The following is a 25,468-nucleotide window of genomic DNA, read 5'->3' as shown; positions in this document are numbered from 1 at the left end:
ATGTTAGTTGTTCCTTGTTAAGTTGTTACCAGTTACCACTTACAGATATTTTTTCATGTTTCAGTTTGCTTACAGTTATTTTTACACAGTTATTTTTATGTTTCACCTTCCCTACATGGATGTCTGCTTTAATCTGCCAATCTCAAAAATTATCCAGATATATATACAGAGCTGGGCAGCGCTACCTTGAAATGTAAAAATCAGCGCTAAAAACTGATTTTCTATATGTATATGTGGATAATTTTTGAGATTGGTAGATTAAAGTAAACATCCATGTAAGGAAGGTAAAACGTAAAAATAACTGTAACTTTTATTTACTGTAACTAACCCGTACTAGTTCGGTTAGGTTAATTGCTATAAAGTTGCATTGATATGTTTAGAAAATGTTTTATTATTATTAAATGTTTATGAGTAAATCACAATAGCAGAACAATAAATATTTAGAGATTTCCGATAATTTTGGCCATTGTAGCGGCTAATGTAGCGGCGCTACATTTTGCTGTAGCGGTAGCGGTAGCGCTCGCTACAATCTAGTGGGTGTAGCGGTAGCGCCCGCAATATTTAGAGCATGTAGCGGTAGCGGTAGCGCCGCTACATTTCAAAGTAGCGCTGCCCAGCTCTGGTCTCACGTAACAGCCTTCCATGTTGTTGGAAAAGATTGTTCCCTCCACATCTTTTTCAATCTATATATTGAATTAAATTACTCTGCTCAAATTACTCTGCTCTTGGTAAAGATCTCTTGCACGATCGCCCGGGATGGGAATTCGGGTAATTCGTACATTCCAACTTCTGACCTCTGTCTGGCAACACTGAATTCCTTTGTATTGCAATGAGGCCATTTCAGTTAAACAAGAAAAATACAAGAAAGATTAATAGAGATGGATAACCATATTGTCGATATTTTCTGTTTAAGAGGATCACGAAATAAGAAACCTTATTTCGCTTCACCTTATTCTACAGATCTGCAGTGCCAGCCTCTCAGCCGCTGCTGCATTGGTCTCTTATGAGACCTGCCCAATGCTTGTGTAGAGGTCCTATCTTCCAGTTTTGCTTTATCAAGTTAACATTTTGAGAAGATTTAAAAAATTCGGCAGCATTATTTTTATAGTGAGTCGACAAATCGCTCATTTTGCATGAAGGTGCATCTGTAATTTCCTGGCGCAGATGTTATAATGCGAAAATCTTTTTGCGAGTGACGACAACAATTAACTATGAGCTCGATTTTAATTTTAACTATCATTATTAGAGACGAGTTTTACCTTACTGTCAAGGAATCATTCATATGATTAGCAGCTACAATACAGTGAGGTTATAAATTGTATTCAAGTCGTGCAAAGTCATGTAAAAAAGATTTACAACTCGCAATTTAATCATATACATCTAGTTAATTCTTGAAAAATTACGATCTATAAGAAATTCTGTTCCGTTTTAATTTAAGGAAGACCATGAAGATTAAGTATGAATAGTTATTAACGTCTAGGATAAGGAATTAAGAGTTAGGAGCTTCGAAGGAGGTGACAAATGATGCATTCTAGATTGCTGTATAATGTACAGCATAGTATGCGCATTTCCTCTCTATATTTACTTGATTTAATGCATGGAATGGGCCCCTAGTCCTGTTAATGCATGCGAATTCACTTCTTTGGTTGGACCCAATATTGCAAAGTCGTCTATGACGCATTAATTACTCTGGCCTTATAGCCGGCCTAGAACCTTAATCTTAACCTGATTACTGATTAACTTATTTACCAAATTAGCTGAGTTGGGCCAACCTATTACAAACCATTGCACATTTTATCTAAGTCAAACCTCTGAATGGCATCTAATGCCACTTCTAAATGGAGCCATCGGCAATAATTTAGAAGGTTGGTTAAATCAATATTTGATCGCACTTAAACTGAACGACTATATGTGAGATCATATTGCTCAATTAAACAGTCCTTTATATTTTACTGTGATTCAAGAAGTCTTTGTTACGTTACAGTATAACGACTCGCATCTCACGTCACCCATTCTGCGGGAAATTTGTCGTACGGAACGCCTCGTCTATTTGCTGCTGCGTGCTGCCGTATTTAGTTTCGCAAAGGTTAATACTGGGAATCAAGTTCACTGTCAAATGATATGCCGATATATTGGAATACAGAATATGATCATAAAAAGCATACTTGTACTACGTTTGTCAGTTAATCAGACTGTTTTTTCTCTGGTTGCAGTTGCTCCACTGTTTCTTCACTTATTCGCTTGCCTTCGAAAACCTTTGAAGATTTATCCTGTGGATTCTCAAATAAAGTTTATCAGCGATTATATTCGTGTAAATTCCTTACAGATCTCCCTTCAATTCAACATCATAAAGACAACATTCTTCACTGAAATTTCAACTCCCTCTATTACAAGTTAATTTGTTCAGCTGGTTTGATGGTATAGCTTTGCTCGCATACTGTGAATGCAATGTAACTGTAAAAAGGATCCAAACTCCGCTTAAGATACTTAAAGCTGAAGAAAACTGCTTAGCGCACGTTTGTTAAATCTTGTACGGTGGACGTTCAATAGCCATAACTGCCTATAGAGGGGCCATAAGACTCGCCTAAGCTATGTTGGGTGGGCGTCCTAAGGTCAGTTCGCGCCGCAATGCAGACGACTGAGCATTAAGAAACAATTGCGGCAGTGCAGCCCAAAACTGCATTAGCACCTATAGCTCCCCAGTCCCAGCCAGCCGACATATGCAGCACTTTTCGACGTTTAAATTTTCAAGTTTCTAAAATACTAACGGCTTCTCAGATCATACAGAGAAATTATGAACAGATATAATCTCTAATATTATAATAAAAAATATCAACTGAATCCTCCCGGTTTCCGTTTCACGCCTGCCTACGTAAAGATTGTCTAAAAATTTAACAGCATTTACTTTTTAATGGTAAGTAATTATATCGAACGGTCGAATTGAAGTTATAACGAGCTAATAAACTCAAAACTTTGTCAATCATGGCTGACGAGTTGACAAAGTTTTGATTAGCAGCACGAGTATACAGGCCTTGTTACAGCGGGACACAAACAGACAGCAACGATGGATGGAAAGTAACGGAATATTGTCTATAAATAACACATGAACATCAGCTGCAAGCATGTTGTCCGTGACCAATATTACATTTTATTGATGATAATGACCTATTATAAAATTTTTGCAATACATTTTCTAATTTTAAACAATCATGGATTCAGGAGCTTGACATGAATTATTGAGAGACTCTTGCAGCGCGCAGTTCCCCTTTCCGAGTAACGCGCAATTAATTTGATATGAAAAGAAAGGTACTCCGTTGAGATGACGTCCGCCCGCCACAGCTATGGGGCTATAGTTTTGTATGATGCCTGAAGACTTCCTGTGATCGGGGACAGAATAATGCAGTCTAATCTCAGGACACGACCAGGCAAATGCCGGCCGTGCTTACAAGAAGGCGATCATTGGCCTCAAGAGATAAGAGCTTGATGCACTAATGGTGCACCAGTAATTTCAGCAGGTCTCGCGTTGAAATGCTTGCGTATTTCTTGCCAATAGAACCTTCATTTTCTTTGTCTGTCATCATATTTTTAGTCATCAATTGTAAAACCACAACAGAATAATAATATAAAATTTCGCAGGAAAAATAAATAGGCAGAAGGGAGAGTAACGAAGACAACTTATTCTCAATAGATCTCCTGTCAGTGGCAAGGAAACGGAAAATTTATTCCGTGTTAATTGTTTTCGCACCAGTCACGCATTTTCGTTTATATTTCCTTGAATAGATGTCACACGACATAACATAATATAACATAACATAGCGATCTCGGCACTGAAGTGTAGGCCTGATGTGGCCTGTCGCCGAGGACATCTCAGAAGTACGAAGAACGCAGGAAGATTATGCAGACAATTCCGAAAGTAATCTCAAGGATCCATCATATCGATAATTCAAGTCTAATACACGAGTATTAGGGTATAATCTCATAGAGATCATTTTCATCATGAGTAATTAGGACGTGCATGTGAGTAGCAACGTCGTCGTTTTTCATCCACGTACTCCGCCACAGAGGGTGGAGCACACATACTACATAAGCGACCAATTTGAACGAAGCTCATTTTTAAGGAGGAAGTGGGCAGGAATGGAGAACCGAATTTATCGTTATGATCAAATTTACTGCGACCGAGCCGAACTCGATCCTACACGGAATAACGGCTCGCTGCGCCCAACCACCTGGAGTAGAGGTTCTCGGCTTGAACTTAAGGAATTTATTGAAGTGAGATGTTTTCAATATCGTTATTAATTATTACTTCTGCCTCCTCATTCACGGTAAAATTATCGGCTGATTAAATTTTGCAGATAAACAAGTATTTAAAGCAGCTCGGATTAAACAATTTACAAGGATAAAGAAACGTAAAAATGAAGGAATCGTAAAGTTCACAGGATTTGCTCAAAGCAAACTCATATCCTCAATGAAGCTCGTTCACAAAACAAAACTTAGAGTATAAGTCAAATAAATTTTGAATATAAATAATGTGTTGCAGATAACACTTGTCATGATATATTTTTGCAGGTATATACATTTTCACCAGTCAGAAATGATGCCTTTTTTTTCACTGCGGAACCTTGGAATTAACGTCTGACATAGCGAGATGTATCTTTTCATACTTTCAGGACTAAGACAAGGAATCTCATAATACGTTGAATTTAAAACATTTATTTAGAGATTGCTTATCAAAATTTACTCAGAACGTGCGTCTTCCGAGGACGAACGCGATTAGCTTTCGCCAGCCAGCCGAGCGTCGAGAATTATACGATAATGACCGACCTTATTGTTTATATTATAACTGTAGAATTTTCTGTGATATTGCAGTATAGATGAGTTACCTCATGTAGAACGGACATGTTTTCAGTCTTGGTGATCGCAAGTGTGAAAAATATATATACGTATAAGCTAACTATGCTATATAAATTTGTGCTTATGTAGCGCTCGTGCAGATGACCAGTACAAGCCGTAAGCCCTCTCTAGTCCTGAAGGTTTCTAAGCACTTGCTATAAGAGCAAGCGTAATGCATTGATGCTATGGAGAACTCTTTATTACGACATTGACTGTGTAATAATTTTAAGTCGATATTTTACGTCCACTACCATCTCCGCTCGTTACCCCTCTTAATGTTGTTAAAGCTATATAGTGCCTCTATAGCAGCTAAGGTTGGCCGCATTTCGGAGTGGCTCGTTACCACATTACTCACTTTTGGAGCCTTGCTTAGACCTGGACCCTCAACACTTGTGCCCGACTGTTGTCTTAGGTTCGCACCCTCGGCTGTCGTGCCGGACTTTCTCGAGTTTTGATGTGATTCTTACCATACACATCAATGCATTCTTCTGTGGTTCGTTGAAGCGTTTACCTTCAATAGATGCGTCTAAAGTATCTGAGTTTAGCTTTTCCGATATATGAGTATTGTCGATGAATTTGATTATAATGCTAATGAATATTTTTGCTCGAATAAAGAAATAGCATTTGTCCCTGTAACGGAGATTCGTGCAGATTACCTGAAGGATCCCTGTAAATGATGGCAATACTCTTGGAGTTGCTTACATCGTCCTGGAACGCAAGAGAATTCGCCTCTAATTAAAAGGCAATACTCTTGGTGTTGCTTGCATTCTCTTTCAACGGAAGAGAATTCGAATCGTATTAAAAGGCAATACTCTTGGTATTGCTTACATCCTCTTCGAACTCAATAGAATTCGCCTCCATTTAAAAGGAAATACTTTTTGGTGTTACTTCTATTACCCTCGAACCCAAAAGAGTTTAGTGCTCTGCTAAAACTTCCCTTTTTATTTGTTATGTTTAAAATATATCCGCAAAGCTGTGCACGCTATATATAAAAATTGGGCACGCTATCTACAATAATAATTTCTTCTTCCCGGCGATTGCGACTGCAGACTTAAGCGTCAATGAACTTGGTCGTAACAAATTAGCTCTGAATGCCAACAGACGCACCCAGTAATGCCGTAAAACAATTCTTATAAAAACAGTTCGATTGATTTATTAGTTCTGTCGATAAAAACATAGAGAATACTGTGAGACTTCGCTAATTTATGTTCCAAAAGTAATTCTATATTCGTTTCCTTACGCTAATAGAGTCGAAAATTCTTGAAAACTGTCAAAGACTAATTTAGAGTTGATTAATTAATTGTTAAATAATATCTTATTTTGATATTTAAGACTAAATTGTCATGTCAGAACAATCATTTTTTACAAGCATATGCATTTGTTGGCCTGACATATGCCCAAACGGAGAAACTGCCCTGAAACAACCAGTAAATCATCTCCGATTTAAAGTACTTTTTTGGGGTCTGACAATGCCTGAGGGTTATTCAAAGCAAGCCATAAATCAGGAGGAAGATACGAACTTGCCTCATTACCGTAGCGTGGGGCCGTAAATGCGTGTACGATAAGTAGCTTCATGCACTCATGGTATTGAAAAAGTAAGTAATTGGTCGGGGAAGAACAAGTATTAAGAGAATGCCGGTTATGTGTGTGGTCTCATTATAAATTGCTATTGAGATAATGCTATGAGGTGCCGGTGAATGCTAATGGCGATAGAATTGTTCGGTGCGCGCAGAAATGGAGCAGTGCCTGATAAAGAACTTGTCTGGCGCATTCCAAGACACATTTGCTTTGACAAAGGCTCATTCCTCACACATTCAAGCTCGTTAATTTATCACTTTAAATGCTGTGCTTGACCCTCCTCACTCTTTTGCTGCACATTCAGTCACCGTTATTGCTCAAGTACATTGACACCTACTGAGAAGTTGACCGTTTCTGAACTATTCATGCGACAGCACTGTAGGAGTTAGTATGCAGATATCCCTTCGAATACAATGGACTTATAACTCAAGCCGCACGAACTCACCGATCTCTAATAAACACTTTAATAAGTGCCATCTTCAACGCAAATAAATCAATATTATTCAATTTATAACTGGTAAATAGATATAATGGAACCATTTAAAATTAGAAAGCGGAATATTGCTCTTTATTTTGTATTATTCAACGTAAACTACTAGAACGTAAACGTAAATATAGTATATGATAAGTTCATGACAAACGTGTACAGCAAACACAGCTCTAACAGGCTTGAAGTCGATGAAAATATTTAGTATTTTAATAAATTTCTAATCATAATCATTTAGAGTATTCATATGCCGAACATTTTAAATTTAAAGCATATGAACAAATAGAAGCACAGTTCTTTCAAAATTGATTTATGCGCATCGTAGAACGCAGAAAAACAGAATCAACCTTTGAGATTTTTCGCAATTTCTGCAGACTTGAACGGATAATATAGCATCATTTATTCGCACAGCAGAAGTGATGCCTCGTGCATTTAAGTTCAAGCGTCTTGATCAAGTCACGTACGCTATTGAGTACATCAATTTCTGATAATTTCGTGCCTTTAAAGTTTAAAGCGAGGCAGGCATATTTGCTCCAGATAAATTAGAACCTGGGAGTAAATCAAACGGAGGGCCTCGAAATGTTTTAATGTCTATTTGTTTGGTTTCGGGTATCAATCATAAAATTATCAATCGATAATTATCAATCGATAAAATTATCAATCGATAATTAATTTTATTCAGCGGCGGTTGTGTTTTGTGGTCGATTGTCTTCATTTAATGCAGCTACATCACTATATGATATTACGACTCGTTGACTTAACCTAAGCCAGTGATTGATGCCACTAGCATCTGCACGAGAATAAACTCCCAAAAATTTAATAATATTTATAAGAAAATATTATAGTAATATATAGTTGATAATAAAAATATTTAACAACTATTCATCAATAACTCTATTAAATAAATTCAAGGAAGCGCAAAAGAAAATGGGTAAACTGGATACGATGCAGATGCGAAATGTCGAGAAGGACCGCTGTACTTCTTTTAATTTGATCTTAGCTTCTTCTTATGATTGACATTTTTATGGCATAGCAGTGAGCACGCATGAAGCGCATGTTCTATCCAGCGTTATTCATCCAAAATGCGATCCTGTTCAAAATATTTGCTTTAACGTAACGATAAATATCTTTAAAGACAATAATATGTTATTTTTATTAACATTTGCCATATTTGCCGTTTACCATAGAATGAGGTATTAATGTTTCTTCACCATGTAATGACATGATAATATATGATAGACTCCGAATTTCAATTTATTAAAGTTTAGCTCCCGTCTAAGCTGAAGCTAGGCAACTACTGCCCAGCAGCCATGGCTCGACCTAAATCGTACCAATAAATATGTAGCACCGATGCAAATGGCTTTGAATTAAACGCAATGCTGCATTGCAAATGCGCTAGTGAAACTAAAGGGGCAATTAGAGCAGCAGCGAGCATGGAAATTTGAAATTAGGGCCGCGGTGGTGGCTGGAATGGTGCTTCAAAACGGCGCCCGATACAGGCCCGATGGTGCCTTAAAGGATGTGTCTCACCGGCGCCCGCGGGACTGGCGTGATGTTTGCTGAATGGTTGGGTCGTTCCTGGCGCCCTGGGCCGCACGTGATGCTGGTTTGAAAAAAATAGTCGTAGTGGAGCCCTGGACCGCATGATGTTGACTTGAAGGATGGGCCCTAACGGCAGCCGGGACCGGCGCGATGGTGGGTCGAAGAATATGTCGTTCCTGGCGACCGGGACTGCATAAGATGTTGGCTTGAAGGATGTGTGGTACTGGTAACCGGGATCGGCGTCATGGTGGCTTGGAGCATTGGTCGTACCGGCGCCCGAGACCGGCGCGGTGGTGGCTTTAAGCATTGGTCGTACCGGCGCCCGAGACCGGCGCGGTGGTGGCTTGAAGCATTGGTCGTACCGGCGCCCGAGACCGGCGCGGTGGTGGCTTGAAGCATTGGTCGTACCGGCGCCCGAGACCGGCGCGGTGGTGGCTTGAAGGACGGATGTTAACGGCACTCGAGATCGGCGCGGTGCCGCAGTTAGCGGTAATTCGGTTGACTCGATTTCTGGTGAAAAAAAACCTACACAAAAACCTAGAATTTAACGTCACTTTTTCTATAATTGGTCCCCAAAAGAAACTGAGCGGAATTTTGTTTATCTTTCAATCTTAAGCAATAAACAATTAACAAAAAGGATTGTAATATCAACTGTAAATAAATTCATTTATGATTTGAACAGAAGTGTTCAGTCGATACCTAAAGTCTTACAAGCAAAATCGCCTTAATATGATTGGAGTTCATTACTTTTTTGAAAACACGATTATCTTGACTCGATGATATGAACGGAATACGTTGCATGAAATTATACGATATTCAGTGCGGAAATATAAGGTACATTAATGGGCTCGTGGCTTTGAAAATTATTTACAATACAATATTTTAGTTGAAAAATATATTCACAAGAATGAAAGTTCAGGAATTCATCTCTGCGAAAATAGTCATTTTTTATCCGAGAAACGAGCGGCCGAGCGGAAGCAGGAAATGGGGCCTCGTCCGCTTCACTGCCGGGGCTTCGATCGCGTGTCGGGTGACTCAGGCCCCTCCATAGCCTGGCTCGACATACTACGTATAACAAGATTACTTATAATCTTTTATTACCTAAAATCATCAAGAAGTCATGGTAATTATAAATTACCATGGATTATAGGTCCTCTTATAAAAGATGTTCAAACTCCATTGTAATTGATTGGTCATGACTTGTAAACACAATCGACATCATTAGATTCAATCATCAAGAAGAAGCTGGTTGATCACAATGAATGTCTATGTAGTAACGTAAAATAATTCAGAGGTGTGCCTTCACACGGATGTTTTCAACCACACGTCGACAGCGTGCGAAACTGATTCTCAAGTTCAAAATTCTCAAGTTCAAGTTCAAAATTATGGCAAACTTAATAGGTGAAAAATTTTTAGAGACAATTTCTCATTAGATGCTGGTTCAATTTTTATGAATTTTCAGTATATTGGCAACTGATCTCTCGATGTAGCTTCCAGTAATCATTTAAGCTCTAAAATTTTCATCGTGAAGCTTGCATGTTGTGCAAGAAATGTCATTTGCTGAAAAATATCATCCGTATGAACAGTTTTCGGTTTTCCACTCCACTCTTTGCAATATAGACATCATTTATCTAACATTTTTGAGTTTCAGTAAAAATTGTGAGAAGGTCCACTTTAATATAATATAATTTACAGATGCTTTTTGAAGAATTTATTGCCCTAGTATAATTAGTGTCACAGGCATAATGGATGCCGACGAGACTCGCGAGTTTGTAAATACCAAAGATAGAAGAATAGGTACCATTATAAATCTTATGGAAACTACATGCAGATTTAATTGCCTTTAATTCATTACTTACCGATCTAATTTGGACGATTAGTAATAAGTTTCTTTCTGTTGCGTTTAAAATAAAAGTTTCCAAAGTTAAAATTTGTAATAATTTGATAAAACGTCAAGTATTATAGAAAATTCACAACGCAAACTCGATTTTTATGAAACGTTTTCGGCTGTGCCACGAATTATTAATTTTTCCTAATTTATATTGATTATCTTTAAATGTATTATTATCTAATGACAATTATTATCCAATGCACTTCTGCAGCATCAAGCTTTGTAATATCGAGCAGCACAGAAACTCGTAAATTTCTATTATCATGGCATTTCTTTTTAACATATGCCTTACGCATGATTAACATTAGTTAACCTAAATGATTTTGAATCGTCATATACTTGAATATAACTGAGGAAATTTATTGAGTAAAAAAACTATTTCTTCTAATCAACTTCGAAATTAAGAGATATCGACGTATATTTTCGAACGTTTAGTATTAGTACAACAATGAAATCTTTACCACCTTTGCTGAGTCTGCCCTAAACCATAAATAATTTGGCTGGTATATCGGCATAAACGGCCACGCCTTACAAGCACTTAGTTCCTATTCTCATGTGTCGTTGAACTCTTAGCAGGACAAATGTGAATATCATGCTTGGTAATTGATGAATAGGGTGACTAGGCGCAACTGACGTCAATGCTCCGCTGTTCTTAAGCTGCACAAGCGCGTCTGATTAGCCTGGACGTCGCTGTCAAGTGTTGCTCATCTACGTCTGCTGTTACTTCGGGACAAGTCAAGTCTCCTGGCACGCTATTACTGCATTTGCCAGCATTTAATTATTGAGATTGCTTATTAATAACAATTGCGCTAACACTTTGGGTCATACTTTGTTATCGTGAGCATCGAGCTGGACAATGAATAACGTGGGCCATTTTTAATGAAACGGAACTTTGGAGGCAGCGTGTAATGCAGGCTAATTGCTTCATCTGGCGGTCCGCAATCCAACGGACGCCAAACGCTGTGGCATTCGCTTACATGACCTTTATGCTGGCATGGTTAAAACAGCTACAACTTGGCACGAACCAACGTAGTTCAACGAAATAAATGGGTAATAACGTAAGAGTACTCTACCTAAAATTCTTTGTAATGAAAATTGAAAATATAAAATGTAATAGATGCTGCTATTAGCCATACTGACAATAAACTGACTCGATTTTTTAATGCTGGGGTCAGATATTTTTCATTACATGGATGAGACTGCCCTTCTTGATTTATATGGCCGTAGAACTTATAATCATAATCATCAACGCATGAACTTATAATTATCAACGTAATAAAATACTAAAATACTAAAAATCAGCGGGCACATCGCTGAATTTATTAGGGCTGAATTAAATGATATAATTAAATACCTAGGTAAGTTATCCATAATTTCATGAATCCTTACAAGTAAAACATATTCAGCCAAAAAAATATGCGTGATGATTTTGATGTTAGGGCGAGAGGAGAGATGTGTATTGCGTATTTTACTCGGTTCCTCAGAGGAAGTTTGATGAAACTATAAATACAGCTTTAAATCATTTAATTGTGTAAGTAATTGTGAAATTTACGATTCCACTGCAAAGAAGACTTACCGAAATATTATCTTGTGGGCACAGATCAGGAAATATTCGCGAGCTAGTTCAACAATAAGCGTTTTGAGCTAGTTAACGAGGCTCATGTTAAGTAATTCACATGCTGCACCATCTTCTAATTTTTTCATTATCCAGAATTCGATTATACGGTCGTTGAAATTTTTTCTGTACAATGTACGAGACATTAACCTGGCCACACTATTTAACTGAAGAGGTAAAGGTAGTCCAAGGAAGCAGACTGTGTGTTGAAAACGGTGACTAAAATTGAATATGGGCAACTTTTCCAACCAGGAATGACTACAAACTAAATGATGTTCTCGTTGCGTATTGAATATTGTATGGAATAAATTTCGACCATTACGGAGTAATGTACTCCCAATAACTTCACTTGAGTTGTCAGTATTTCAAATGTTAGTGGTGTGAGGCTGGCGGTGTACCATTATTTATAGTCACAGTTCGGTGAGCCGTGATGGCTGCTGGATTAGTTGTTTGCAGTGCCGGCTCTACCCGTTCATTTAGCGTGGGGAGGCCGGGGTGGAAGTGTACACAAAATACTCGACTCGAGAGCGTCTTCAAGAGATTCTCTCATTAGGTGTTTGCCTGCACTTGTTTGCAGTTACGTGAGTGGCTGCTGTTGACTAATGACTCCATTTGAATATAGGATATGAAGAGTGGAGGATGAATCATTATCAAGGACGTGGAAATCAGTGCGAGAGTTTGACTCCAATGTTATAAATTTCTATTTTCATTAATTATAATTATCAGCAGTCGAAAAAATGTTTCACTTCGTCTACTAAATTTATTGGGACACGACTCCAGATAACCTCAGAGCACAACATGATACTGAGATAGTACATACCACTGATTTCTTGCTTCACATTGAATTATATCGAGTTGAAACAGCAGGCAAATCAAAGAAGTACTCTAGAATAATTTTACTATATAATGGGCATCAACGAATGGATTTCTTTGTGCTATTACAATGTTCAATGTTTGAAAAAGTGACTAATGTTTTAACGACGAAAAAATTTTCAAATGCAGCGAGGATAAGAAACAACTCATCAAGAGATCGTTTATTCAGCGAAGCAAGTATTCACACAGCGTTAAAGTACACGAGTCGTATTTACACAGCTACAATTGTACACAAAACAGCGAAGACGAGGAAACTCGTGTCGAGCGGCACTCGAACGAGTGTTGTACAAGAAGATCTAAACAACAAATCATAGGACAGTTCCTGCTACTTATATTTCAATCACATTTATACGCAATCATTTGGCAGTACGTCAATTTCTGTGAGAATTAGGAAACAAGAAACATACAAGAGACATGGAAGCTGAGATGGTTTTAATGAACAATTAAAATTTCCTAAGTACTTTTTGATAGGATTACAAACGTCGGTTCGAATAACAGTTTAGCAAAGCTTAGTAAATCGCGTGGCTGCGACTTAATGGTAAACCAATTATATACTTATTGCAGCATGGCACAGAGGAAGGCTTGCTACCTTCAGAAAATACCTCAATTATGTTCCAAAAAATACAGGATTTAAACAGTTTAAAAATTATTTACGCCGAAAGAAGCGTGTTTAATCCTCTGCACCAAAAAGTCGGCGCGGCCAAAGTGAATTGGATGGATGACTGGCAATTTATTCTGCTCAATAATCGGCGTAAGTTTGGGAGGAATTTTGGCGTGGTTTTTCAATAAAAGCTCTAGTACCCATATTAAATATTAGAAGTTAAGTCACTGATTATGAAAATGAGAAAATGAGATTATCTCGGTCCCTCTAAAACAAGAACTACTTCAACAACCCCTGGCGCTCAGAACGATATTGTTGGCTATAAAGACAGAACACAAGTCACATATGTACATTCACCGAACTGGCATGCTACTCTTATTAATAAATGCCTCATGTATCGACAAGATTGGGAAAGCCTGCATGGCAGGCAAATATGGCGAAGCAGAAGTCACAAGCATTGATCTAGCATTAGCACATTTCTAACTTAATTTCACTCAGTATTGATCATTGGGAAGTCGAACGATTGAAACACTGTAAAAACAGAAACATCTTTCGTAATAATTGCAATGAACTGTATGAATAAATTGATATTCGCATTAAGTACATTTTATTCAAAGGATATAAAAAATATAAGCTTTAATTTCCATGGCTATTAAAAAAACCCTTGTGTGACGACAATGAATAAGTCATGCTTCAGTATGAGATACACATACAGCGTGATAAGCGCCGGCATTAAGTATCAACATGTGTCACCTTAAATATTAATTCATTAATGACAGTAAGAAGAAAAAGAATCATTTAACTAGTTTATAATTCAACTGTACATTATCAACAAAATTCACTATCTATATTAACTGTCTATCAATTTTTTGATGACTGGAGAGATATTACTTGTAGAAATAATAACTTTCTAAACACACAGGAATTTGAATGAGGTGCAACTACGATCGTGCATTAACCATGTCAATAAACGATGCAGCTATCGACGTTGTATAAAAAATTTCGAAATTGAAGAACAAGGAAATTCACGGGTCAAGATAACTAAAAACCTTACACGTACTTTTGATTTAGATCCATTTTTACTTAATTGCTTACTGAAGACATACAAAGACAGAACATTTTGTTTTTCTGTGATTTTTTGACAACACTTGAATTACGAATGCGATGGAATTGCAAAACTTTAACATGAACAACAGCTGACTACTGCGTTATAAGTTAATTTTACTATAGGATTCAATATTCTAAGAGCTTATTTATACGAAGTATGACGATTTACATGCACGCCATTTACAGAAGAACAAAGCAGTATCAACAATAAGCACCCTACCTTACATCTTAACAACCCTGCATTTGTACGTCTTGCACATACAATTGACACTAAAATATGTCACGGGTTAAGCGCGGCAATATTAAGCTCTGGAGAGTGACAGTTAGACATGCCTCGTAACCATACACATGCGCTCAAAATTCTCATGATTATAGAAAGAATCTAATGAAGGTTGAGAGAATTTAAAGGCGCCTATTAAAGGCATGAGAGGAGTTAAGCACATAAAGCGTGTTTTTAAATCTTAAGGATTCAAAAAGAATGTTCGCTGCACGAGTTTCTTTAGCAAAAATTAAGCAAGCGCTTGCACGTCATCAAACTGCATACGTATACGAATCAGTAATCAGTATTTAGAGTTATCGAACAAAATTCGTATAATTCATACTACGGCAAGGTGAAATGAACAAAAGTGAATATTTCAAACAAATATCAACATTTATTCATTTTTTCCAGAGTACTTGCAATGTATGAGATTAATTTTGAATTACGGTACAAGCTTGAAAACATTTAATGTAACTCAAATAGAGAAAAGGACTCCGTTTAAAATTATGCACTTTACAAAAATTTACGAAATAATTTGTGATCGTAGAAGCAGTGTGATGGAGTCTTTAGTGGAGAAGCCAGAGAGCGCTTAGATGTTGCCTTGCCAGTCGCTCATCTAAAACAAAACTAAAGCTAGCAACCAACTCAAGACAATGACACGTCTAGTGGCCTAATAATTAATATTATAAACAAAGATGATGCATGAAGATCGTGGACACGAACGCCACGCATCCTACAATCGCCCTACGTGATCGCCCCAAACTCTGAACAAACGCCGAGTCTTTCTTGTGCATGAGGGTGACTGGTGAAGATGAACTTTAAATGAACACGTGAAGGGCAGTGAGCGAAACTTGAGTGCAGGTGCATAGAATGGGACTAGAGAAGTGGAGTGAAAATTGAATAAAAATTTATATTTTTTCATATTAAACATTTAATTTGGCTTATAATGCAGTCGAGTCTCGAGCTCTTTTTTGGGTTTCAGTGCCTACGTCTGATCAACCACAGATAAGTCATGCATTATTGGTGCAACCATAAGTATAATGGTAGAATATTTCACGGGCAATACAATGAACAGAATTGGCGATTCAATGAATTGAAGTATTTTTATCCGTAGAAATGGAATCCACATCATAAATTAGAAGAAATTTTGGCAATATCTGAAGTAGTAAGTAAGTGCTCAAGCCGGGTCAGAGCTGAGGATAGTACAAGGTCAGAAATTAGTCTCGTCGGGAGTGTGAGCTGGTCGGAATGGCATAGTTTCTTCAGACATATGATGGGATGGAATAGACGGATGAGAAGCTAACGGAGTGGTGGAAGAGGCTCCTCCAGCTGTGTGCGGATGATGGAGATGCATTGGCTGCACCAAAGGATGATGCAGCGAATGGTTGAGAGGCGTTTGTTGATTTTGTTGTGACCACGCAGGGGCTGATTGTCACACGTAGCTTTCGGGACGGCGGCCCAACAAACTGTTGTAAAAATTCTTCCAAATAGAAATTGTTTTGCTAGACCAAACCCAAAATCCTGCGGTGATACCAACGAACAAAGAACTCAGGTACTTGACGAGGAAGAAGATCAGTGGAGGCCGCACCATATGATCTTTACCCCGAGGGCAGCTGATGCCGTAACGCAACCAAGGTTCCTCGCGAGACATGCATTTCTCTTCTTGCCATCCCAGCATCCATTCGTTGTGATGTTGCTGTTCATAAATCAGGCAGCCCACAACAATCCAAGCGGGCACCGAATACAGGAAACTGAACACTCCAATACGGACTACAAAGCGAGCCATTTTGTCGGTTTTGGTGCAGCTGTGCTTGATGATCGAGCGCACGCGGAACAGGCTTACGAAGCCCACGAAGAGGAACACCGTCCCCAGCACGAGGTACAGGAACAGCGGCGCCAACACGAACCATCGCATCGCCTTCACGTTCCATAGTCCGACGTAGCAAGCTCCCGTCAGCACGTCCCCTGCAAAGAAAAACAAATCATCAAACATTATCCTAAATTCTTACTTAACTCATTTAAAAACTTAATTTGAGGGCTCGGTACACAAGGCTAAATAAATTAAATAACTTATAAATCGCCACAGATCTGTACCAATAAGAACGTACTGTTCGAAAATCAGGCTTTCTGTCGTATTTTTCTGGCGCACAGGGATTAGTAAAGCCATACAAAGAAGTGCAGTCATCACATTTAAGAAAATAACTAGGCTAACGAGCAGATCACTCTCGTGGAATTTTCAAAATCTTCAAAAAACCCTCTACCACATCGGTTAAGCAAGGACAAATTCGGTTGAGCTTCAAAATATCTAAAAGCGATAATTTTTTTCATACTGATGTTACCAAAGATACGCTAACAAATTGTGGAACGTGAGAAAGCGGTTGAGTGTTGTAGTTAGTATTTGACAAGTAATAAAACGTTATCAGGGTGTAGTACTAGTTAGCTGCATGTCGTCTTCGCCAAATTATAACACAGTCCAACACTTAAGAAATTACACAGCAGGAAATAAGGCTGAATAATGCTTTAGTGTGAAATAAAGCTATACTTCAGATGAGAAAGCTATAATAGCAATAAATACTTCAATTTTTCACCGGTGAATTCTGCTTCTTCAAAGAAGGGCAAAAATGTGTAAAAAGTACAAAAGCGCCGATGAAGTCTTGAATCAATTAGTTACAGCATTTTGTTTCAAGGCGGTACAGATAATTTATCAACGCGGTCAGATTCATTATAAACTAGAATTTGACAATTCGACGTAACATTGTCTAAATAGTTGCTCAAAAATTTAATCTTGCCCTCAAAACATTGGGTAGTGGTCATAATTGAAGTTTCTGAATTCTTAAACGAAATGGAATCGAACAGTAGAATTTTTTCGCATATAACAAGCGAGCTAATGAAACTTATCTGTGTTATGATTGCATTAGAGAAGCCTACACAAAGCGCAAAGCTTCTTACATTCAGAATGCAGCATCTACAATAACGACCATATACCTCGGTTGAATATAAGAGCCACAAATTTGCATTCAATGAACGTAAGTTTACTGCAATTTATCTTGGTCTATGCGTGGTATTCGCTCCTTCTTATTGCTGACATGCAATGGACATGGGCAAGTATTTACAGTAGGTGATAACTGTCTAGTTTGTCAGTAAATTGTCGGGCCAAGAAAACGGCTGTGAAACAAATCGTATGAATTTCCTGAGGCTACAGATTCGCCTGGTTTGATGCCCACATTATGAATTTTCACACAAGTTTGTGAGGCACTTAAGTTTTCGGAATGAAGACGAATTTTTTATTAAAAATCCAACTTTATTTATTAAGTCGCTGAATAGTGTCAAGAATAATTAGTGTTAAATCAATCAAAACTCACTAGCTGACAAAATTTGATCAAATGGTAATTTTGAAACATTTTAAAGGGCACTGCATCGTAATCATTTCATTGAGGTCCCAAACTTGCTAACATTTCAGTCGTGAGGAAACACGACTAAAATATTTTCATGATGTTGGTCCATTTCAAGATATATTATGCTGGGAAGGAGTTAGAACTTTAAGGCGATATACCCACAATCTTGCGCCGCGGCAAACAATTTTCTTACAGAAGACCATAATTATGTTTTGAGCGTCCGTAATTTTACGAGTAACTGAGGAATAACAAATAGCGCTTTCTCTAGATGGCATATTAAAATCGGTCGAAGAGCTGTCGTTCTACACCATAACCATTTCGTGATTTATTTTTTTTTTGGTTCTACAGAATTTGGGACTATATACAGACCTAACTTTGAGATTTCTGACAGTTCCCAACAATAATGCAATAGTCGTCGTGAGACCTTAGAGCTTGCATATTCATTGTGCGCAGCGCAGCCTGCAGCTCGAGATAAGGTGTCGCAATCACCAACAAATTAGCAACACATTCGTCTCCTCCTCCCGCGTGCAAACACTCCCGGACCACAACGCAGCTCCAGAGTGCATATTAGAAACGCTGACGAAATTTCATCGTAGATACACTCGTATAACTTTAAATTGGGCACTGAAAATTTTTCCATCGCTAAATCTTTTTCAGAAGCTCAATTTCAATAAAAATTCGCAGTTTAGAGGCAAATTTTAACATGGCTTATGAGTAAAGTAAATAATCCTCAGAGAATTAATACGATATTAAAGCGAGACGCCCGTATCACAAACGCCTATCGACTGTGATAGACACCCGTAAACGTCTATCACAGAGACACTATCATCAGCTTGAAATAATATGTAAGAGAAGAGCCTATGCACGTCTCTGAGCGAGGGTCATAACGCTATTGTGCGGCGCACAGTAACGCTGACAGCAACGAGTATTTGGGCGTCGGAAGCCTGCTCATGGCTCAAGGTAATAGCCTGACACCACAGGGGATAATGCACGCCTCGCGCCAACACAACGCTTCATGCACGAGAAATTACCCATCACCACGCAGATATTCACTGAGAACAAGCATGCGCTGCCTCAGTGCAAAGCATCCTTCAATTTCGCATTTAGCAAGGATGGTAGAGATAGTCAGAATTAGAAAGCATTGCAGCAAATGTTTGCTAGATTTTCTTTGCAAGTTTCAGGCGCAACACAGGTGATTGGCTTACTAAAAAACCAGACAAGTCAATTAAAAAAATATATAAAAGAAGCTTTATGAAATTACTGTTGAACTATCGAATATCCAAAAATGTACAAAAACACAAACTCGCTGCTCTATTGTTAACATGAGATGCAGGTCCACAAATTCGTTAAGGTCACAGATTTGTTGACAATTCCCATCATGCAACAATTCAGGCACTTAGAAATCCACGAAGTGCGTTAAAATGAACAGTTGCAGCTCGCCAGTAGCCCATTGGATCTCAACACACGCGCGCCTCGTGATTGATTCCCCGGCGATCCTCCATCTTTGGTAAATTGCCACATGGACGCCACAGGAATACAAGAGTTTGTCGTGTGGAGGGTGACGAAAGAACAAGACGGCGTCAGGAGAATTTCGGGGGGATGAAAGCTTCTGTCATAAGACATATAACTTAGTATATACCAAGAATAATTTTATACTCAGCCTTTTATGCAGCGGCATAAAAGAAAATTAAGGAGAGATTAGAAAAATAACAAATAAATAAAATCTACAGATGAATAACGCAGACAAAATGTCAACATTCGGGAGAGAAAAATGCACAGAAGTTGATCAAGTTTTCAAGAAAAAAATTATAACTTGAAATAGGAATTAAAAAATTGGTTCACGTCTGATTACATACTCTCTGTCCTGATAATATAGAGAAAAGAATCAAGCCAAGAGCCTGAGGACAACGCTACAAACGGCGAGGCTACGGAGAACTCGGAGCTGACAGCGATCGATACGAGAGGTCTTCGAGGAAGAACTCTTACTCACAGTTCAGGGGCTGACCACCTCCCATTCTCGTGGTCTCCAGAACTGTGCAGTATTCCAGAGCATTTTACCCAAGAATTGAACGGTTATGAAGTTTTTTACAAACTTTGAATTGTGGGTTTTGGAGAAGGTTTGCTAATAATCTCACGTTGCGCTCAGAGAATTGCCAACCTAAGGGTACAATTTTACAGGTTTGGCTAACAGGCACCCGATCAACAAACATTACTTATACGTCATAACTGAAGTTAGATGTTATTGAAAGCAGTTTTGAACGAATTCCCAAACCAAACATGCTCCGATGTTTGGTTTTGGGTGCCAAACATGCTCCGATGGCAAATTTATTTCCAAGATCAATTAGAATAGGTACTTACAATTATATTGCCATGCGTTTTCCAAGTTCCAAACTTTAAGGATACCGAACACGATTCAACATCTTGGCGTGTACTGAGAGCCAAAATTATTTGATTATTAATTATATGAACCGAATTCGGTCTCATACTTACATGGGCATCCAACAGCTTGATCGAAAATGCCTTTAAGGTAGGTACTACATAGAATGAGCAAGATAAGAGTAATGTTAAGGAAATTTGAATCCGGTACGTTATGAACTTGGATTGTTTTGCATGGATTCGATCTTTTCCTGTAAAGCTCGTAACAAACAGACCCGCTATTTTGAGTAGAGATTTCAAATGTACAATGGAACTCTAACGAGTCACTATAACTGAAAAGATTGAATGATTGCAAAGCAAGGGAGCTCTGCAATCATGTTACATAAAATGTATGAACGTAAGTTGAAACGCTTTGAACTCTATACGCTCTCATTGTAAAGCACATCATTATAATTCCTCATAGACCACAAAGCTGAAACAGAGACGCATGAAAAAACTCAATGTAAAGTCAAGAATAATAATGGAAAATGTTTCCAGAAGAAGGTTGAGGTAAACGCGACTACAAAACGCTTTACGGACAATCTCTGCTCAGTCGCCGAGCAACATCAAAGACAGAGCGTTTCCATCGGTCGTCATCTCCTCAGAAAGCCTCCAATTTTAGCCGGAAGCGGAAGGCAGAGGGGGAGCTGAGCGTCGCACAGACGGCGCAGCGGCTCAGCCAACATCGCCAGAATAACCGCGTCATCGCCAAGAAAAATGGCCACTTGTGTGCAAGTCAGTTACACGTCTAGAACAATGTAAACAGACGGTTGAAATAAGGAGTGGAAGCGTAAGCACGATAATAATCAGATCAAAAATGTCGGTAAGAAGAATTAAATACGACCAAATTTAGGATTATCGACTTACAAAAATTAGCACGCGTAAGTATTATTCGCACCATTCGTAACTAAATAACTAATTGAAGAATGAAACAGTAATGAGCTTAAGAAAGCGACCAAATGTAATCGATTGTGTGATGTTATGAAGACCGCATGCAGCACTCAGAGGGGAGGAGAAAAGGTCGCATGAGGGGCGCTCGCATCGAACCAACGAAGTGCGGGACAAAAACTCCCCAATTAAGAAACACGGCAGGCTGGGGACGCAAGGTCGTATTGAGGCTTGTACTATAACAGAATACAAGCCAAATTTTATTGCGGTATGGTAAAGTTGATACATATAATTCAGACCTTACTAATCCCAGAAGTAAATTTGAATTGTCAGTATACTGTGTGGGCTTGGTTTTTGTTTGATTTGCTAAATTGCTATTTTAAAAACTCGGTACTTAGACGAAAATAGGAGAGTGGCGGTACAAAAGGAAAAACTCGATTATACTAATTTGGTTGATCTTCTATAAAATCCATAATTATTACCCAAACAATAACATGATCATCAGGCCTTGTAGTTTTCACAATTTTCTTGAAAACTGCAGAAGAAAAACAAATACCGTAGCTAAACATTAATACTAATAGTTATATACTAAACTGGATGCACAGTAAAACCTAGAATTTCAAGGAGCAACACCAGTAGTCGTTTCAAAGTCGGCCATGTATTTGGAAGCGCCGAGCAAACCCTGTTCTTGAGCCCTCATCTCGTATGCGGTAGCAAGGAAAAGGTTAAACGAATTAGAGTAAATAAGAAGTTTGGGCCCGCAGGGTACGTAAAGTTACGGAAATGTTTTCCTCAGAGCATACGCACTGTAAAGCACTCACACGACTACGCAGTCCAGCAGCATAAGTGGAAAGGAATAGGACAAAAAATGAGAAATTAAATGATGATAATATCTCCGAAAATAAAACAATCGTGTCCCTATTACACATTAGAATCCTTTCAACAAATTTTCAAGACAAGATTTCGAATATACTTAAGACACTGAAGATAAACGGAAGCCCGAACAAAGAGACACGTAGCACATAGAAATACTCAGAGTGTTGAGCTAAGGCGGCAGGCTCGCGCAAGGCACTTTGGAGTGGATACATGGGAGGAGCTGAGAGCTAAAGTTTGGTAATGATAACCTCAGGAGGGCGTGAGTACTGCATGAGATGTGGCTCTCGATTTCCCTGTACGTTAGAAAAGCTTCTATGTGAAACATTAACGATAAAATGAGTCGGAATGTCATAAATACAATTAATTAATAGTTTTGAAACATTATACCAAAATAATATACTATCCGCTAAAAAATTTCACATCCGAGCTCAACCACAAATCTAACTTGATACACGTTAAAAAAAATGACGGGTTGTTACCAAGCTTGTCAACTCATGAATTTTCAGAAACTATCTAAAAATTGCAATACATTGATGACGCGGTAGTATTAATGTACAATGAAAGTTGTTCCATGCAGTGATTTCACAATCTTATATTCAAATTAATATTAAACAGAGCTAACTTGCGGGAACATTAATGAAATGCGAAGATCCTTAACTTCCATTAATAAAAAAGCGAATTAATGAGTCCGCTACTTTCATGTGACAACAAGATGTATAGGCGATACTATCTTGGATAAAATGTTGAATTAACTATTAGCACAAAAAAATGAATTAAGGCCTGGCCAGTTGGGCGATGGTCTCAAACACAAAACTAAGTGGAAGAAATAGATTCTCGGTAAAATTGGAGCAGGATGTAAAGCGGAGCAGACAAATTCCTGCAAATGAAAACATGGCAACCTGATTATTTCCTGCCTCAAATTGGACACGAAAATTTTCACTATAACGTAGCACGACGCTTGCACACGAGAAGCTAGCGAATTCAGCCGTACATAGCTGATAAATTGCTATACCGTCAGTTCTGCTACAAGAATGCCAACAGAACATTCAAGAAAACTCATATGAAAGTATTTAATAACTTTATAATGTAAAAATGATAGAACTTGCAGTAAAACACTGCAACAACAAGATAACGCGCCGGTATGAAGGAAAAACCAAGAACATAGTGCAGCGTCCTCGCATAATCAACCACTTAAGCAATTTTTATGGTATAGGAAAGGATTAACGGGAAACTATTATTGGCTCGCCTGCAGGATGCCGGGAATGTTGGTGGTATGGAGCAACATGAATGAGCAGCCAAGCACAGCACACTAAGGGAAGGAAGGACATGGAGACATTGTAGGAGCAGCGGGAGTTAGCGACGGGATATCAAGCGTTGTCCTGGAACAAGACGACTACAGCTCAACAGATCGCGGGGCACGCTAACGATGTCTTGGCAAAATATTCAGCTATGAAAATATTCATTATCATTGTGCAACGGCATTCCAAGAACTCGTGAATTACGCTCAAACATTAATTCAGCAGGACACAGAGTATTGGCCTGAATAACGAGTTAACGGAACCGCGAATTCCAGACGTAACACATGACATCGGAATGGTTAACAGTCATGCGGTTCCTGAAGACAATTACCCTCTTGTAACCAAACTATGTGAATACCATGAACATTCATCAATGACTAATTGAAGCCATTTTATTTTTTGCAGTAAACATCAGAAAATTTTATTGTTCCAACTAAATGGGAGTGTAATAATTCTCGTAGCAGAGATATTGACAATCGAATCTTGCTGGTCAAACGAGGTCCCGCAGACGTATAGGACCCGAGCGGCAAGCGAAGCTTCAAGGGAGCAAGCGGTCGTAAATCATCCATCATCGAGAACAAGCCAGCTTTATTTCAGCGTTGCTTTGTCATCTGCAGCCACCTTTAGCATCATATCGACAATAACAAGGCTGGAATGGTAATGGCTCGTTCCTCAGATTAAATAACAGGATTCCGTACATCACACACTTCTGTGCATAAATTTGCACTCTAACTCTAAATTCAATCGATCAATACTCTGCAGTGACATTTCTGTAGAAAAATAAGGCATTTAAAAAAAATAAATTGTCTTAAATATTGTGAAAGGCAAAAAGTAAAATCGCCATTTTCATTGGCAAAAATGGCAGATATTCGAGTAGGAATAACTTTAAAAACACAAAATATCCATCAGTACTTGAAAACACTTATGAAGGAAATGAGCAATTGAATTGAACTCCTTCTTGATGGACAGGCGTGTAAGATTTGCAGGCAAATGCTTGGAGCGATTTCTATTAGGAATGATTTATAGAATGGGTGCATGGTCTCGCAGGGCTCCAGCGCAAGTGGCATTTATATGGCCAAATTATAGAGCCAGCTGCAATAGTTGCCTCGACTCCATAAACGATGATACGAAGCCATCGGAATCCGATGCTGGGAGCCGAATGCGGTGTGCGGTCTGGACTCTGGGATGTGGTGCTACGTTGTCTCGGCTGCCACACAACCTGCTATTACTTTAACGGTCAGACTAAAGAAATTAAATCAAAACCGTCACTTGAGCGCTGCAATGAAACAAATCAGCACACTTCAACGGGGCGTCTTAAATTCAGAAAATAGGAGGCCATCACTCTGGACAAATTATGCACTTCTGAGACCAGCAGTAGTGAAATAAGCTAAGTATTCTCGGCACCAGACTTGGTCGACACTAATCTGTCGTATTTCATCTTATAAAAGGCAATACGCCGAGAAGTCGAACGATAAACGTTAGATTAATTATGCCTCGGACACATTTTTTTCAAGAGAAATCTTACATGCATAAAGTTTAGTTCATGAATACAAAAGGAAATATAAGGTAGTATGCGGCTGCAGGGTTTTGGTGTTGTACAGCGCACGATGTTAGTGCCTTGATCATAAGACAACTGAACATTGCCCTTTCGAAAAGGCGAAAAACATTCGAAGCCGGAACGGCATTAACGGAGGAAAGCAGGTATCGTTCTTCAATATCATGTCAAAAGTTCAACTTCTATGCAAAAGAATTT

The 25,468-nt window shown here is 38.5% G+C and overlaps 1 protein-coding gene across 1 annotated transcript in view; it reads right to left on the bottom strand.

Moving 5' to 3' along the window:
- Nucleotides 1-13,025: 13,025 nt before the first annotated feature.
- The window catches only part of LOC108673602 (frizzled-2), a 94,265-nt gene continuing 81,822 nt past the window's right edge, over nucleotides 13,026-25,468 (bottom strand). The window contains exon 2 of the mRNA XM_018161452.2: nucleotides 13,026-16,808. Coding sequence (XP_018016941.1) covers nucleotides 16,276-16,808 — 533 coding nt within the window. The 3' untranslated portion in view covers nucleotides 13,026-16,275. The remainder of the gene's footprint in view (nucleotides 16,809-25,468) is intronic.

This window comes from Hyalella azteca, unplaced genomic scaffold (assembly GCF_000764305.2).
Source record: "Hyalella azteca isolate HAZT.00-mixed unplaced genomic scaffold, Hazt_2.0.2 contig5782, whole genome shotgun sequence".
In the NCBI taxonomy this organism is placed as follows: Eukaryota; Metazoa; Arthropoda; class Malacostraca; order Amphipoda; family Hyalellidae; genus Hyalella; species Hyalella azteca.
Note: the sequence above shows the minus strand (reverse complement) of the source record. Positions and strands in the feature narration are given on the sequence as shown.